The sequence below is a fragment of the Macrosteles quadrilineatus genome, unplaced genomic scaffold, assembly GCF_028750875.1.
Source record: "Macrosteles quadrilineatus isolate MER2022 unplaced genomic scaffold, UCM_ALF_1.0 Scaffold_1__1_contigs__length_201487025, whole genome shotgun sequence".
NCBI classification, from domain to species: Eukaryota; Metazoa; Arthropoda; class Insecta; order Hemiptera; family Cicadellidae; genus Macrosteles; species Macrosteles quadrilineatus.
The window spans coordinates 46,960,157-46,976,808 of record NW_026542594.1 but is presented as its reverse complement, the minus strand read 5'-3'; the positions used below and the strand labels follow the sequence as shown (position 1 = coordinate 46,976,808).

Sequence of the window (16,652 nt, the reverse complement as noted above, 5' to 3'; positions counted from 1 at the left end):
ATCTGACAATACTGATGTGTAGGAAAAGAAGGAAAGAATTATAAGAGGCTTTTGTGCCAATACAAGAATATAAAACAATATTTATTAAAACCTTTTACGGTACATTGAACATGTAAGTATTATGCCTATAATTGTAGTTTTCTTCCGTCTCTTCTACGTATTTACTCTATTATTTATTATTTGTTAAATACATAAAATTTAAATCCTATTTATAATGTTATTTTGTTACAGCTTCTATGTAAGCTATTGTTTTATCAATTGTTAGAATGATTACGTTTACTATACAAAGTAAAAATTAACAAAAGCAATAACTAAAATATTATTTTATTCAAGAAAGGATTGACATTTTTCTTTGGTTACAGTGGCTATTATTTTTGTCTTTCTTTACTTTCGTGTAGTTATTTAACAAAATATTGCTCATTCTCAAAATAATTTTTGACACTATTTCCTTCAAATTTATTCCACAAATACAAACAGTTTCAGCTATTTCTGAAATATCAATATCTGACATTAAAACCACTGTTACTAAAAACCAGCCAACACAGAAGAACAACTGCACGCTAATTATACATTGTCGCTAATTTTAGTTATTCGCTAATTCCACCTAATTCTATCAAGATGTTGGTCGCCACGCCGCTATTGGTTGATGAGCGCTAAGCTAAAAGTATCGCAAGCTCCGCCTTCCGATTGTCTGTTGCGGGAATATTATCAATGGATTTGTTATTAATAGTAGCGCAATAAAAGAATGAATGAAGTAATATTTTTATTTCTCCTAATACTACATAATAACGTGTAAATAAACCACATACTTAAAATTCATAATAAACTACAGCAAAATTATTAAAACTAAAAGGAAAAGGGCATTTCTGTATTAGGCTACCGTATTTAATTATGAAGACATTAAGTCTTGCAGTGTGCACCGTGTACGTGTAAACTTGTTGGTTGGATTGTAGTAAATAGTTAACCTGTCTTCAAAATGCATTCAATGCTGTGCTGTTGGCTGTAATAATATTACTTAGGCCTACTATGGGAAAATATAAGAAACACAGGTAGAGCTTTCAGTTATAACTTCTGTACTGGTTAGGAATGTGTATATTAAAGCACTGTTTCATACAAAAGTAATATTCTTTAGGATAACTAAAAGGCATATCAACTTGCTTGAAATAATTCAGTTGGCATAAATTAATTATTAGCTTCGCAATACTACACTACACCTCGCGGGCAGCGCTACTCGCCGCGCCGTGACATAAAACTAAGATTTGGTTGCTCTGTTCAACCCAAAATTTTAACAAAACTAAGCATGATAGAAGGAAAAGTTAAATACGAACAGTAAAGTATATTTATTATCTACAACTTTCTCACAGACGAAACTTCTCTGACCAACGAACAAAAATGATCGTAGGCGACTAACTTTTTCACTTTACTTTTCCAAACTTTTTCTTAAGTGTTAATATTAAAAATATTTATATATACTACCAAATGAAATTTTAATTTTCAAAACCATACTATTGGCATGAAGAGTTTATTCCCTAGCTTTGTACCAAATTTCAAAATTTTATCTCAATTTTAAGGGTGTAAAAATGCAGTATATTTAAACCGCGACCACTAGTTTCGTACTACCGTAATAGTGAAACGGCCGGGAGTTACTGCTTGGTGCGACGTTGCCAATTCTCGCTGGCCGCGGCCTGTAGTTAAAGGAGGCCGTGAGTTTGTGCTCCTCCCGATATCTGACTTTTTTGGCTGTTCCGACCATGGCCAGGTCCCGTCATGATCGGATATGAGGGGTTCTACTGTAATTGAACTATTAACTAGAGTTTTTCTGAAGCTGACGTTCATGTTCATGACAACAGATCTGAGCATAGTTGTGGTATGAATGTCATTGTTGTACCTAGGATGGACAAGACTGGATTTTAAGTTTGAGACAATATTCTTTTTCCTTATCATAATAAGAGATGAGATCTAGACGACATTATAGATATCATTACAATCGGAAATTATTATTTTGCGGAGTTTTGTTAATGGTCATTAATTAACAATAAAGTAATTTTTAAAAAACAACTAAAGTGCAATAACTAATTATTTATTATAAAGTTTGATACAAAAAGAGTGGACAAAATACAAAAGCTTACTAAAACTTAAATAGTTATAAAAATCTTAAATAAAAAAATGAAAATAAGACATCATTAATGTAAAACTGTAACATGCACACCACAACTAACTATATCCCAAAAACAGTCTATAGAAGAAAGAATTGTAGTAGCTTGTATGGTGTTACTTCTGATCTCAGCGATAATTATATCATTGTAGCATTTTTGATTAGGTTAATATTTTTTTGTTTATGTATTGAAATAAAATTTGAATTTTGTGTTATTATTAAAGAAATAGTTAGCAACTCTGCTCAAATAACAAAATGTTACAAGTCAATTCAGAATAACTCTTGTAAAGTAGATGAGACGTCATTGGGGGAGGGGGAGGTATATAAGACAGCACGTGCTGCAAGGCTCTTCCTCAGTCGGGTTTAGTTTGGTATTACTGTAGTTCAGTTCATTTGTGATTAACCATCTTAGTCTCTGGTACCCCAATTTGGGGCTCATGAAACTAAATAATAATAATTTCAAATTCAAGAAATATTGAAAACTGTGTAAAGAAAAGTAAATGTTAAAATCAAATTTGAGCAGAGAATGATCTTAATAAAAGTTAATTTAAAGAAAAAGAAGTCAGTGTATCAAGGTTTATAATTTGGAAGTTAATAAATTATTTTTAAATGTCTTGAAGATGTTTTTAATTCAAGTTGCACTACAAAATGCTTAACTCAAGTTTGATGACAAGTCCAAGATATAATTTCTTTAATTTGATTTAAAATGTGTTATTGAAGAAACTAAAATGGCATTAAAAGTAGAATTTTGACTAAAACAAGAACTTCAATATGAATTATTAGTGAGAGGGATTGAGTTTGATCCTAATGAAAGTGTGTCAGAGTTAAGAAAATTATTGAGAGCTGGGATAAAAATTAAAGTAATGCCTAACGCTCATAATCTATCAAAAAAGTTAATTGTTGTAGAGGAAATTCAAACTTTAAATAATAGTTTGCAAAGTTTGGATGATAAAATTGTGGATCTTAAAGATAGTAAAGATATTAATAGTTTTATTAGAGCAGAAATAAAAATTAACCACTATGAAGGTAGAGTAAAGAACTTAAATCAGTTTAAGTTGGGCGAGGATGAAAGATCTAAAGTAGACATGTTGATTGAGAAGTTAAAGTCAGTAAAAGAATCTTTTAATAAACTTAACTTTGATGCAAATGAAAAAGCTACGGTAGAACGTAAGCTAAGTGAAAGTATTTTAGAAGAGGAGGAGCTTGAAAATGTTTTCTCAGAAAAATTAAAATGTGTAGAAAAAGTAACACAATCGAGCTTTAATGTACAAGAGGACCAAAAATGTAGTTTCGCTAAGCTACCAAATCCAATTCAAATTCACTTACAAAACTTTCAAGTTTGTGATGGTTTGGATGTTAATAAGTTGTTAGGCTTTATCAGAAACATATTAAAGCTAAAAGATGAAACCGAACTGTCAGATGAGCAAATTGTGGATTTATGTTTAGGTTACACTACAGGGCCTTTGCATATCAAGATATTGGAATGTAAACAATTGAAGTTAGGCTTAACTGCTTTACATCAAAACTTGTTAAGTTATTTTGTACCTGTAGGTCTCAGAGAGAGTCTGAAACGAAATTTAGTTAACAGACCCCAAAGAGTAAATGAAGCATTAAATTTTTACATTTTAGCTGTCAAAGAAAATGCTAAACTATTGAACTGTGCATACTCTGAACGGGAGTTAGTAGAATTGATTACAATTGGAATGAATCCCGAAACAAGAGCTAAGTTAGTATTTTATCAAATGCCCTCAACTTTTGAAGATTTAGACCAACTTTGTATTCACGCTCAAAATGTCGCCTATGAGGATGATTGTAGACGTTCAATTAGAGTACACCCTATGTCACAACACAACCGGATGGTTAACAATGTAAATGTTCCAAGAACACCTCCCAAGTGTTACAATTGTAACCGACTCTGACACATTGCTCGCAATTGTTTTAGGAAACAAAACAATTACACCCCTAACTATCGTGCCAAAGAATCCCCTACCTCTCCAAAAAACGAGTCAACTGGGGAAAAAACCATAAACCACTACAATACAATAGGTTTTTCCCGGATAAAGAGTGCAAATTTCTCTGGTAGAATTAAAGTTCAGAAAATGATAAACAATAAGGAAGTAAGAAAATTTAACTCGTACAGTAGAAGAATAAATTATCACTCCGGATCAGTACAACAAACAAGATTAAAATCTAAGATAGGAAAACCTATGCTACCCACTCTTAAAGTAATGTTTGGAAATAAAATAAATGAAAATGTCCTCTTAGATTCAGGAAGTAGTGTCAGTTTAATAAGTGAAGATATGTACAGGAAAATGTCCAAATGTAACTTAGTTAAAGAAGCAAAGGAAGTTAATGTTAACTGCAAGTCAGCAATAAATAACGATATTTCTATAATTGGAGAATGTAAGCTAATTGTAAAGATACATAATTTTTCCTGGAAAGTAAGATTTTTAATTGCAAGAAGTCTAGCTTGGAGAGTAATATTAGGATCTGACTTTATCAAGAAATCAAATTTAGTTTTGGATCTAAGTGCAGACAGTTGTTATTTTAAATTCAGTCCAGATTTTAAAATTGAGTTGAGTCATAACCTTACTCAGTTACACCCCTAACTATCGTGCCAAAGAATCCCCTACCTCTCCAAAAAACGAGTCAACTGGGGAAAAAACCATAAACCACTATAATACTACTATAATACTACAATAATCACTACAATAATCAGTGCAAATGTAAACAAGGAAATTGTTGTCGGCTGTAATCAAGCAGGACCCGAGATAAGGAAACTAATACAAGATAATCCAACTGTTTTTACTAACAAGATAGGTGAAGCTATTAACTTTGAAGTTAGTTTAAAGTTGAAAGATAATAACCCTGTTAAACAGAAAAGTTACCCATTAAGTCCTCCTAAGAATAAAATTGTCAAGGATATTATTGATGACTTATTAAAACAAGATATAATAAGACCCAGTCTATCAAGCTATGCCAGTCCTAGTTTTGTTATTAAGAAGCCTAACTCAGACAAACATAGGTTGGTAATAAATTACAGTACGTTGAATAAGAAAATAGAACAAGTTAATTATCCTATCGGTGATCTTCATGAATTATACCACTATCTAAGGGATTCTGAATATTTTACTGTGCTAGATCTGACACAAAGTTTTCATCAGATTAAAATAGCGGAAGATAGTAAACATATTACGGCCTTCTCAACTAATTATGAACTGTATGAGTGGAATCGTTTGCCTTTTGGACTTCATTCTGGTAGCGGAATTCTATCTTCTTATCTTAACCAAGTTTTCAAAGAAGAAAAATTTAAGTTTATACTTAACTTTGTGGATGATTCGATTATTTACAGTCAAACATTAGAGGAACATTTAAATCATTTAAAACAAGTTACTGAGAAGTTAAAGAAACATAACCTTACAGTTAATCCTAGTAAAGCTGTATTTGCCAGTAAGGAAATAAGTTTTCTTGGTTATCTAATCTCTAAAAATCAAGTATCTATAGACCCTGACCGAACATTAGCTATTAGGAATAGTAAGCCGCCTAAAGATGCCAAAGGTGTAGGTAGGTTTATTGGTATGACATCATATTTTTCCAAGTTCATACCAGAGTACTCTAAATTAGCTGCATGTCTAAATGAACTAAGGAAAAAGAATAAAAAGTTTATTTGGTCTGAGGAATGTCAAAGTAACTTTGAAAAATTGAAAGAAGCTATAATCAATCCACCTGTTTTGGCGATACCTGATTACAACTTGCCGTTTATCTTACAATGTGACGCAAGCGAACTAGCGGCTGGGGCAGTTCTTCTTCAAAGCTTTAATGGGGATGTTAAACCTGTGGCTTATTATTCTAAGAAATTTTCAGACTCTGAGAAATGTTTATCTGTGTACCATAAAGAGGCTTTAGCTGTAGTCAGTGCTATCAATAAGTTTAGAAACTATCTAGAACACAAAAGGTTTACTCTGATAACGGACAACAGTGCCTTGGCATGGGTTTTAGGAAATTTCCGTAAACTTGGAAAGTTAGGTAGGTGGGTAGAAACTATTCTTAGTCTACCATTTGAAATTCAACATGTTAAAGGGAAAGATAATGCAGTAGCCGATTTTTTGTCAAGACATTTTGAAACTAAAGAAGTGAATGTCGAGGAGGAGTTGAAAGTTGTAAATAATGTAAATACTAGTGTTAAGTCCAACAATGATGAAGCAAATAAGAAATTAGAAGTAAAGGAAGTACTTTTTATTAATAATATTAAAGACTTTCCATTGACATTTAGTCATAAGTCATAAGTATTTTATTGCATAAAACATTCTTCATTACAAAGGCAATGGTGAACAGATGCATGGTCAATCAATAAGTTATAAACACTAAAAATAATTATAAAATAATTATAAAAATAATTTAGCGATTTAAGTCTCACCAAAGTGAAGACGAGGAGATTTGTAAAATAATTGACAGCATAAATGAGGGAACTAACAATCAGAAGTTTTCACTAAACCGAGGTGTATTAATGCACCAATCAAATGGTAAAGATGCGAAGAAAATATATTTACCTAACAATTTGGTAGACATGGTATATAAATATTTTCACAACTCACTAAGCGGGTGTCATCTAGGATTGTACAAAACAATCAAGAAAATAACGGAATATTTTTACTTGCCAAATATTTTGGAAGTAGTAAAACAAAGAATAAAATCATGTGAGCTATGTAGTAAAGGTAAACCGGCTCAACAAGTGTTTGAAGGTCCCTTGGTGTCAAGTAGTGCTCAAGCGCCGATGGATAGGTTGTACATAGACATTTTTGGGCCATTGACAATAACGAAAGCTCAAAACAATAACTTAATCATAGTGGACCAGTGTACGAAGTTTGTCTGGATATATGCAATGCGGGATGCGAAGTCTAAATCAATTGTAAATATTTTAGAGAACTTTGTTTTTAAAAACTTTGGACTATGTAAAGAATTAATAAGTGATAATGCTAAATGTTTTATGAGCAGTGAATTTAAAAACTATTTATTCAGTAAAAGCATTATGCACAGAACAATAATTCCTTATGTTCCTAGGAGTAACATAGCCGAGAGATACCTGAAAAACATTAAAGCAATTTTCCAAATTTATTTTCATGATTGCCAAAATAAATGGGACACTAATTTAAGTGACATTCAGTTAGCTTTAAACAGTGCTTGTAATGAAGCTACTAAGTACACGCCTCACGAACTAATGTTTAGCTACAAAGTAAACAAATCTAATGTGTGGCATTTAAATGATCTACTGGAGGAAGAAGTGGACAAGAAGGAATTAGCAGGAAAATTAAGTCAAGCTATTGTAAATAATAAAATGAGAAACAAGTCAAATGAAAAATTAAGAAAATATGGAGAAGAGAAAAGTATGCATCCATTCAAGAAAGATAGTATTGTTTATGTCAAGACATATCAGTTGAGTAACAAAGGTAAACAGTTTCAAGCCAAAAGTGCTTTCAGGTATGATGGACCTTATAAAATACTAGCTGTTGTACCCGTGCTTTGCAACGGGGAGAGGACACAAAATAGAAACATTTTAATCTTTATCTCTTGCATACAATAGTTACACATCCGCCAACGCTTTTAGAAACAAAATTCAACTTTTATGGCCTTAATAGAAACGTTTTAGTTATGACCTTTAAATCTGGTAAGTAGTGGATACCACCATTTTGATTTTGATTAATTTTAAATCTTGTGTAGGCTGATATGAGAAAAACTGACCAAATCTTCGAGTAAAACCTTGACATACATGATTTACCAGATTTACCTTCATCTCCCTTAATTACTCCTGATTAATCCTTAATTAATCCTGATGTTATCAAAAGAGTTCATGTTTCACAACTAAAGCTTGGATAAACAATGCAAACAAACATCAAGAGTATTGTAAATATTTATGTATACACATTTTTATTAATGGTACAGTATGAACAGGTTTTAAATCAAAGAAATGTAAACAATGTTTTTATTTTTATTATCAGATTATTATGAATGATGACATTATTGGTATATTTATTACAAAATCATGTTTGTCTTTTACCTCAAAGTAGAATTCCAGTTCGATTCTCAAGACACAAACATACTTTGACCTTGAACTTGAGCCGGCCGCAACGACCCACTTTCACTATCACTACACTTGACTAGACATGCACTCACACACGTACTTACACGCACTTACGTACACACTTCGATTCACGAAAACATACATATACACAAACTTTAGCACTTGACATACACTCTCGAAGTGTGAAGACCACCACAAAACACTGACGTACTTGAGATGAGAATGTGGAAAATGAAAAAAGAAATGTTTTATATGTATTAATTACCATATTAAGATTGTCTTCTCTTAAATTGTCTTTTTAATCGATTATTCATCTGAAAATGTTAAAAAGGGTGAAGGAACTTGTTTATTTTTACAATGCCTATTATTTATACTTGGTCTAAAACTGTTTTATGAGCTGTACGAGAATATGGTGTAGAAGTCAAATGCAGTCCACCTACATAGCAGACGGGGCAGACACACTAGCTAATGAGAGTGGATGAGCCGATCAGCTGATCCCTGACCTTCCTAAATACACCGGAGGTCCAGTCATGCTTCCCCGAAGGTCCAGTAAATGCCAAAAGGGAGCTCACCTGTTGGGTTCTACGCCAAAGTGATGGGACCAAAACATAGTAACAAGATAAAATAGACAATTTGAATTAGAATCTTTTGTTTGAATTTAGTAAAGGCGTATAAATAAATTTTATTTCTTTGCCAACAAAAAATTTTAGTCAGGGGAATTTTGTAGCATTTTCGATTAGGTTAATATATTTTTATTTATGTATTGAAATAAAATTTGAATTTTGTGTTATTATTAAAGAAATAGTTTGCAACTCTGCTCAAATAACAAAATGTTACAAGTCAATTCAGAATAACTCTTGTAAAGTAGATGAGACGTCATTGGGGGAGGGGGAGGTATATAAGACAGCACGTGCTGCAAGGCTCTTCCTCAGTCGGGTTTAGTTTGGTATTACTGTAGTTCAGTTCATTTGTGATTAACCATCTTAGCTTCTGGTACCCCAAATTGGGTAAGTTTGTTCGAATTTTTAATAGTCTTAACCTTTTTATTTTCAGTATGTCTTATCTACTCCTTTTCAGCTTATTTTAGTTTTAATTCTAGAATTCTAATGTTATTGTATTTTTTTTAGGGCTCATGAAACTAAATAATAATAATTTCAAATTCAAGAAATATTGAAAACTGTGTAAAGAAAAGTAAATGTTAAAAATCAAATTTGAGCAGAGAATGATCTTAATAAAAGTTAATTTAAAGAAAAAGAAGTCAGTGTATCAAGGTTTATAAGTTGGAAGTTAATAAATTATTTTTAAATGTCTTGAAGATGTTTTTAATTCAAGTTACACTACATCATATTGTGATGATAATGTATATTGAGTTGAAGGGAATTAAATTGAAGAGACAATTGTAATTTTTGATTTTTTTAAATATTTTTTTTAATAATCTTGTCTTGAGAAAGTCTTGGAGCAAAGTCAATCTTGCTTGAACAAACAAGATTTTTTAAATCTCACAAATTTCTTGAAAATTTGAGACCAGTCCATCCCTAGCTGTACCATACAAGATGAGTTTGATGTTGTTCAAGATGAGATTGGTGTGGTTCAGGAGGGCAGTGGTAGTGATGTGGAAGTCAGTGAGGACCAAATTGGGAATGCTCAAGTTTTATTTACACATAGCAAGAAAGCCCTTCTATTAAAATAAGTTACTACAAAATAAGAGATGCACGGGGACCTCTACATCCAAAATGACATCTGGAAGATAGCCATAAAGGCAACAAAACTGTAAATATATAATACTAACCCTGAACTTTTGTATTTTAGTGGTGAGTTCCTTTGGTCTTCCAATATCCCTTCCTCCAAGATCTATATTGGGACTGAAGTATTCTTCAGGAGATATTTGACATGGATTGCCTAGGTGAGTGTATTCTTCCTAAAAATAAAAATAATAATACTTTGAGGTTTTCATTTTAAAAAGAAGTTTTACACATAGTTCGGAAAATTTAGAAAGCCAATGGATCATTATAATTCTAATCAAAAATGTTTCTACAGGTACAAATATTACAAAATCAAAGCCAAATTTCATCCAATTAGTTTCCAATAATAATAATAATAATATTCAGTTTTCTGATTACCTATTCATTTTAAATTGAATAATAACTAATACAAGAAAAAAATATCAGAGAGATAGTTAGACCAAGCAAAGATGTAATAATACTGGTAAAAACACCAAAGTAACAATAACAAGCCAAAGCAACCAGGATAATATAACCAATACACCTCTTCGCAGCAAAGTAAAAATTCGAGTACTCAAATTTTTATCGATTAAGGTCAAAAATATTGATTTTCGGTTGTTTCGATATGCTCTATTTCGTCCATTGAAATTGATTACAAAACTTTCCATTGAAATTGAATCACATAAAACATTCAAATAACGATTAAAGTAGTCGATGTCTAGCTTGAGAAAAGGTACCTCTTCGTGCTTATGGAGAAATAACATTGCCGCAAACAGGTCCCTTTTTAAAACAAATCATATAGCTATGCAACACTTTGAAAACTACTGTTAGAGCCAGACTTAATTTAATTTAATTTAATTTAATTTCTGAAATCCCAGAGACATTTTAATTTATCCTTTTCCATTCCTGTTGCAACATCACAAACCATAACCCCCCTCATTCAGGTTTCATTTAAACATTCAAATTTCCCGCCTATCCCTACAAGAAGAAGAAGTAGTGAAGAAAAAATCAGCAGCAGCAAGATGGCCATCTACAGAGAAGTCAACCCAAACATGTGAGGTATCTTAATTTTACTCATTTTCCTATTTTTCTACCTTACAATTTCTATTTCCTAGTTTACATCCACTGCTTTCATTGGTCCTTCGAACCTGATCAATTAATTTTCAAAAATCCAAATATATTTTTCTAATAATTATAAATTTTCAACATGCTCCTATTCTTTCAACATGCTCCTATCCTTTCATGTTAAGTCTGGCTAGTGTTCTAGGTTATTATTGCAAACTAGTGGCTTGTAGCTAAATAATATAAAAAAATATTCTAAAACAACTAAGAAATATCACTACTGTATCTATGTGCCAGAATAAAATATCCCTGTACGGCATAGCTTTTGTGTAAAAAAACAGTTTGATGCTTGTCTTTGTTTGCCTTTGTTGATGTTATTTTCAAAAAAATCATTCGAATCACTAAATAGGTTTAACTCTGCTAAAGGCAATAAACATATAATTGTTTGTAAATAAATACTGGTTTGTATTAAGGTAGCTTTGGTCTTGTGGTTACTGGTAATAAAAAAGAATTCCCTGATCAGAATTTAGGAAATTAATTGTCTTTGTCAAATATTAAAAGGCAAATAAAGGTGTGTTGAGGTAAGCTTAGTTCTTGTCCAAACCCGCTAAATTAGCATCCCTACCCAGTTAATATTTCTAAGTTTATACTCCGTTTGTTAAGGTTTAACAACATTAGTAACAACATTAAAGTAAAGGCATTCCATTGACCAAACTTAACCCTAGATTTTTTCTGATCAACATAAAAAAACTACAGTTAGTGCAAGTTTATGTGGTGGTATTCCTCTTTAAAGGTGCGATTGACGTTACATATTCTATTAAATTAGGCCTAATCATCGGCTGATTCTTAACTCTTTTGCGAGAAACAGACAGTACCTGTTTAAAGTCTCCAAACAATATTATGTATCCTCCCATTGGAACTTGCCATAGTACTTTCTTAATTAACAAATATACAGGGTGACCGTTAAGTCTTAGGACGACTTTATAACTTTTAAACGACAAACGATATCACAACCACATTTGGTATACCGTTACTGGAAATTGTAATCTACTTTTCTGTGTACATGGTGGTTGGATATCACCTTTGGGGAGCGGCCCGTCGGGGGTCAGAAGAAAGTCTTTAATGACAGCCTATGTTGAGTTGTACATCATTTTAAAGGTCTACTTCAACTGAAAACAATGCCGCAAACCGCACTTCAAAAGGTTGATCCTGCGCAAAATGGCAGATGTTCAAAGATTTTCAAAATTAGTCAATTTCTTTAAATTAAAACACCTTTTTAAATCTTTAAACAACTGTCATTTTTTAACGGGTGGTCATTTTGAAGTACAGTTTGCGGCATTGTATTCTACTAATAAATACCTTTAATTTGATGTGCATATCAACCTATGCTTCCATTCAAGATTTACTTCCGACTCCTTGTGGGCCGTCGCCCTGAAGAGTTATTTGGATCACTGAATGTGAAGTTATGGGGATCATTTTAAAGGGAATTTTAAGCAAAGAAGAATGTCGCAAACCGTACTTCAAAAGGACCATCCGTTAAAAAATGACAGTTGTTTAAAGATTTAAAAAAGTGTTTTAATTTAAAGAAATTGGCTAATTTTGAAAATCTTTGAACATCTGCCATTTTGCGCAGGATCAACCTTTTGAAGTGCGGTTTGCGGCATTGTTTTCAGTTGAAGTAGACCTTTAAAATGATGTACAACTCAACATAGGTTGCCATTAAAGATTTTCTTCTGACCCCCGAGGGGCCGTCCCCCAAATGTGATATCCGACCACCATGTACACAGAAAAGTAGCTTACAGTTTCCAGTAACGGTATACCAAATGTGGTTGTGATATCGTTTGTCGTTTAAAAGTTATAAAGTCGTCCTAAGACTTAACGGTCACCCTGTATATTTCCTGTACGAACCTATTCCATCTTTATTCCCAGGTTATTTTCTAAGAGTAGCCATTGAGGTTATTCCACTTAATGAAAAATATTGATTAAACACTACAATAAATCTCAAATTTAAAATAAAGAAGTGTAGAATAAATCCAGAACACATGTTTTGAAATAAAAACAAAGTAGAAGTTTTCCTTATTAATCTTGAATCGTTAATTATTTAGTCAATGTGGTTATTTCATGTCAAACGTTAAAAAGACAGACGAAAAGTTTTACAGTAATATAATTTATTTTCACATTCTATAACGTAACTAAAAAGTTTTAATTATTATAGGTAACGTTACCCCTGGGTTTATATAGTACATTGCAGAATTGGCTGGCAAATAAGTAATCCCATGTTAACATTGCGTACTGGCTTGATGATAAATCACGATCAGCTGTATTGAAGCAAACAAAATCTATCTATATATATAAAATCCAATGTATGTTTGTATGTTTGTCCTTTATGGACTCCGAAACCGCTCGACAGATTGTAAGGCCCCGGCCACACGAGGCGGTTTAACCGCGCGAAGTTAAGCCGCGCGAAGTTAAGGGCTTCGACAATACATTGAATCAAATGAGAGTGGCCACACGAGGCGAAGTTTAGCCGCATGTGCGGTTGGGCCGCAACATGTCGTCCCCCGACCGCGCGAAGTTAAGCCGCGTTGGAGGGGATGACACACGTAGTCTTATGAGAGTGGCCACACGATACGGTTCGACCGCGCGGCAGCCGCGCTCATTGGAGATATTCTTCGGACATTTCCAGTGGTATTTGAGTTTGTTTTGTGTATTTTTACCGGTTGTGTGGTGTTCAAACAATGTTTGATACATATGAACTCCGAACTATGGTTTCGCATGTGCTCGTAAAAGGTTTGGAACACAAAAAATTGTTTTTCCGTTATGAAGGGATGGACCCAATGATTTATGTTAACGTTTCAGATCACCACACGCTTTTAATGCACAAACTAACATAAGTGTTTCGCCCATGACTAAAAAGAGTGAACTGAACTATGTTTTAATAGAGTACTGATACTGGGAAAACCCAACAGGAAGCGGTTCATCCGCCCCGTGTGGCCAGGTACTTCGCGCGGCTTAACTTCGCGCGAAGATAAGCCGCGCGGCTTAAATTCGCCTCGTGTGGCCGGGGCCTAATGAAACTTTCAGGCATTATTAAGCATTATTCAAGGATGGTTTGTGTGAAGTTTGGTGCAGATCTGTCAAAAGGGCTCCGCCCCAGTGGCTCTGTAGTTTCCCATGTTAACCTTATGAGTACTCATATTTAAATGGAATTAAAGAATCTTTAACAGCTGGTTCAACTAAACAATTTGATTCTGTGATGTTCAACAGCATTAAAAAGTTAATAGGTTTACCAACAGGGTGCAGCACTATTATTTTTTTTAATTCATGGCAACAGTAATTAGCAACCAAAATGTGAGTGAGCGTAGCGAACGAACTTCAACCTGGAGGCGAGTTAGCGTAGCGAACAAGCTAACCTGGAGGCAAGTGAGCGTAGCGAACGAACTTCAACCAGGATGTGATTGAGCCATGCAAACGAGCTCATCTTGAAAATGAACGAGCATTTGACATAAAACCACATTAGGACAGGACGACGTCTGTCGGGTCAGCTAGTACAGTAGACTCTTGATAATTCGAAATTGGTGGGCCAAGCATATAAATTTGAATTATCAAGAGTTTTGAATTATCAAGAGTTTGATTTATCGGGAGAAAAATAAACCATTGGAATTACAGAGAGTTAGGTTGTTTAATACATACAAAGGTACAGCACGTTACAATAAAACATCATACCGTATTTTAGTACACTTTTAAACAATCAACGGCTTATTGTTCAGTTAATGTACATAGTTGCAAAGAAATCTGTTATTTAGCGCTATATATTTCGCCAATAGCTGAACTATCAGCTGTCGACAACTATGTTTGTGCTCAAGGAGATGTCGCGCAATCTAGAGATCGGATTGCCAACTTAGAAAAACAAGTCAGCGAACTAACTCAGTACTGCTCTAACTAAACAAACATCAAAACGTCCAACACTAGCCTACCATGGGAACAGGATGTACTGTACTGTATAGTTTCCTGTTATAACAGGAAGAGATCACTTCGAATTATAGAGTGTTTTGCAGACTAAACTTCGAATTACTGCGTGACTTTGATTTAGAGAGTGTTTTTTTGACGAAACTTCGAATTACAGCATGACTTCGAATTATAGAGTGCCAACCGACGAAACTTCGAATTACTGAGTTACTTCGAATTATAGAGTGTTTTTCCAACGAAACTTTGAATTACTGCGTGTTACAAATTGACCTGCCCTCTATTTGGACTTTGAAATACCGAGTGTATCAAAATGCATGGTAAAAATTTGAAATATTAGTGAAATATAGTGTCCTTGAAGCTCTGGATCAGTCACAGTTGACTGCAGGAGTTTTCTGTGACTTATCCAGGGCTTTTGACTGTGTGGACCACAGGTTGCTGCTGATCAAATTGAAGAATATTGGCTTGGAGGGAATGGCACTAGAATTATTACGATCATACCTATTCAATCGAAAGCAGCGCACAATAGTAATAAAAAAATCAATAAAATATTATTCTAACTGGGCCAGCGTTACATATGGTGTTCCCCAAGGTTCCATACTTGGGCCTTTATTATTTATTATATTTATTAATGACTTGCCTAATTGCCTTTCCACAAATTCCTGTGCTTTCACTTTGTATGCCGATGACACAACTGCTCTTTTAAAAAGAAAAACACTAAGTGAACTTAAATTAACTTTTGACAGCACAATTAAACAAATCAATGAATGGTTTGAGAGCCATGGCCTGAAATTAAATGAATGTAAAACTAACATTCTTCAATTTAAACTCAGAAACAGAGTTACAGACACCACAATCAGTAATACAAAAATTGTTAAGTTTTTAGGTCTAAATTTAGACTCAAAATTAAGTTGGTCTGATCACATTCATCATCTAAATAAAAAATTAAGGTCAACAAGGTATTCACTAAATGTACTATCCAAGGTCACGCCGCTAGAAGTCTGCTTGACAGTATATCATGCGTATGTTCATTCTTTGCTGGCTTATGGCGTCACTCTATGGGGTAACTCTGCAGAGGCCAAGAAAGTGTTCACTTGCCAAAAGTCAATTCTCAGAACTATTTTTCACCAGAAGTCCAAAAAAAGCTGTAAACCTTTTTTCAAAAAACATTCCATTTTAACATTACCTTCTCTTTATATATTTGAAATAGCAAAGTATGTTCATGCAAATCCTTTCTTTTTTGAAAAATATAAGATAAATCATAACTATCAAACGAGAAATAATAACAAAACTTTTCAATATCCCAAACATTCGCACACAAAATTTGAAACTGGGCCTCTTTACATGGGATTAAAAATCTACAATCATTTACCTAATTCATACAGAACTTTATCAAAATCAAATTTTACATATAAACTGAAAGAGACTTTGAGCCAAAAAGCGTATTACAAAATTCAGACGTTTTTTAAAGATAAATTGTAATAGTTTTTACTCTTGTCAGGGTATAATTAGATTAAGGAACCTAGATATAAATTAGATATAAATTGACCATGTACCAGCTTGGGAATTACTTTTGTAATTATTGTATCAGGCGTTATGTACAATAAAGCTTTGTCTATTGTCTATTGTCTATTGTCTATATTGAGAGATTCTCTAGGGACTGAGCCTT

General features: G+C 33.2%; 1 protein-coding gene across 5 annotated transcripts in view; it reads right to left on the bottom strand.

Moving 5' to 3' along the window:
* Positions 1-16,652, bottom strand: part of LOC128982911 (ankyrin repeat domain-containing protein 13D) — a 222,057-nt gene that overhangs the window by 81,757 nt on the left and 123,648 nt on the right. For all 5 annotated transcript variants that reach the window (XM_054401977.1, XM_054401978.1, XM_054401979.1 and 2 more), the window contains one exon: positions 10,024-10,152. In XM_054401977.1, the coding sequence (XP_054257952.1) occupies positions 10,024-10,152 (129 nt within the window). The remainder of the gene's footprint in view (positions 1-10,023; positions 10,153-16,652) is intronic.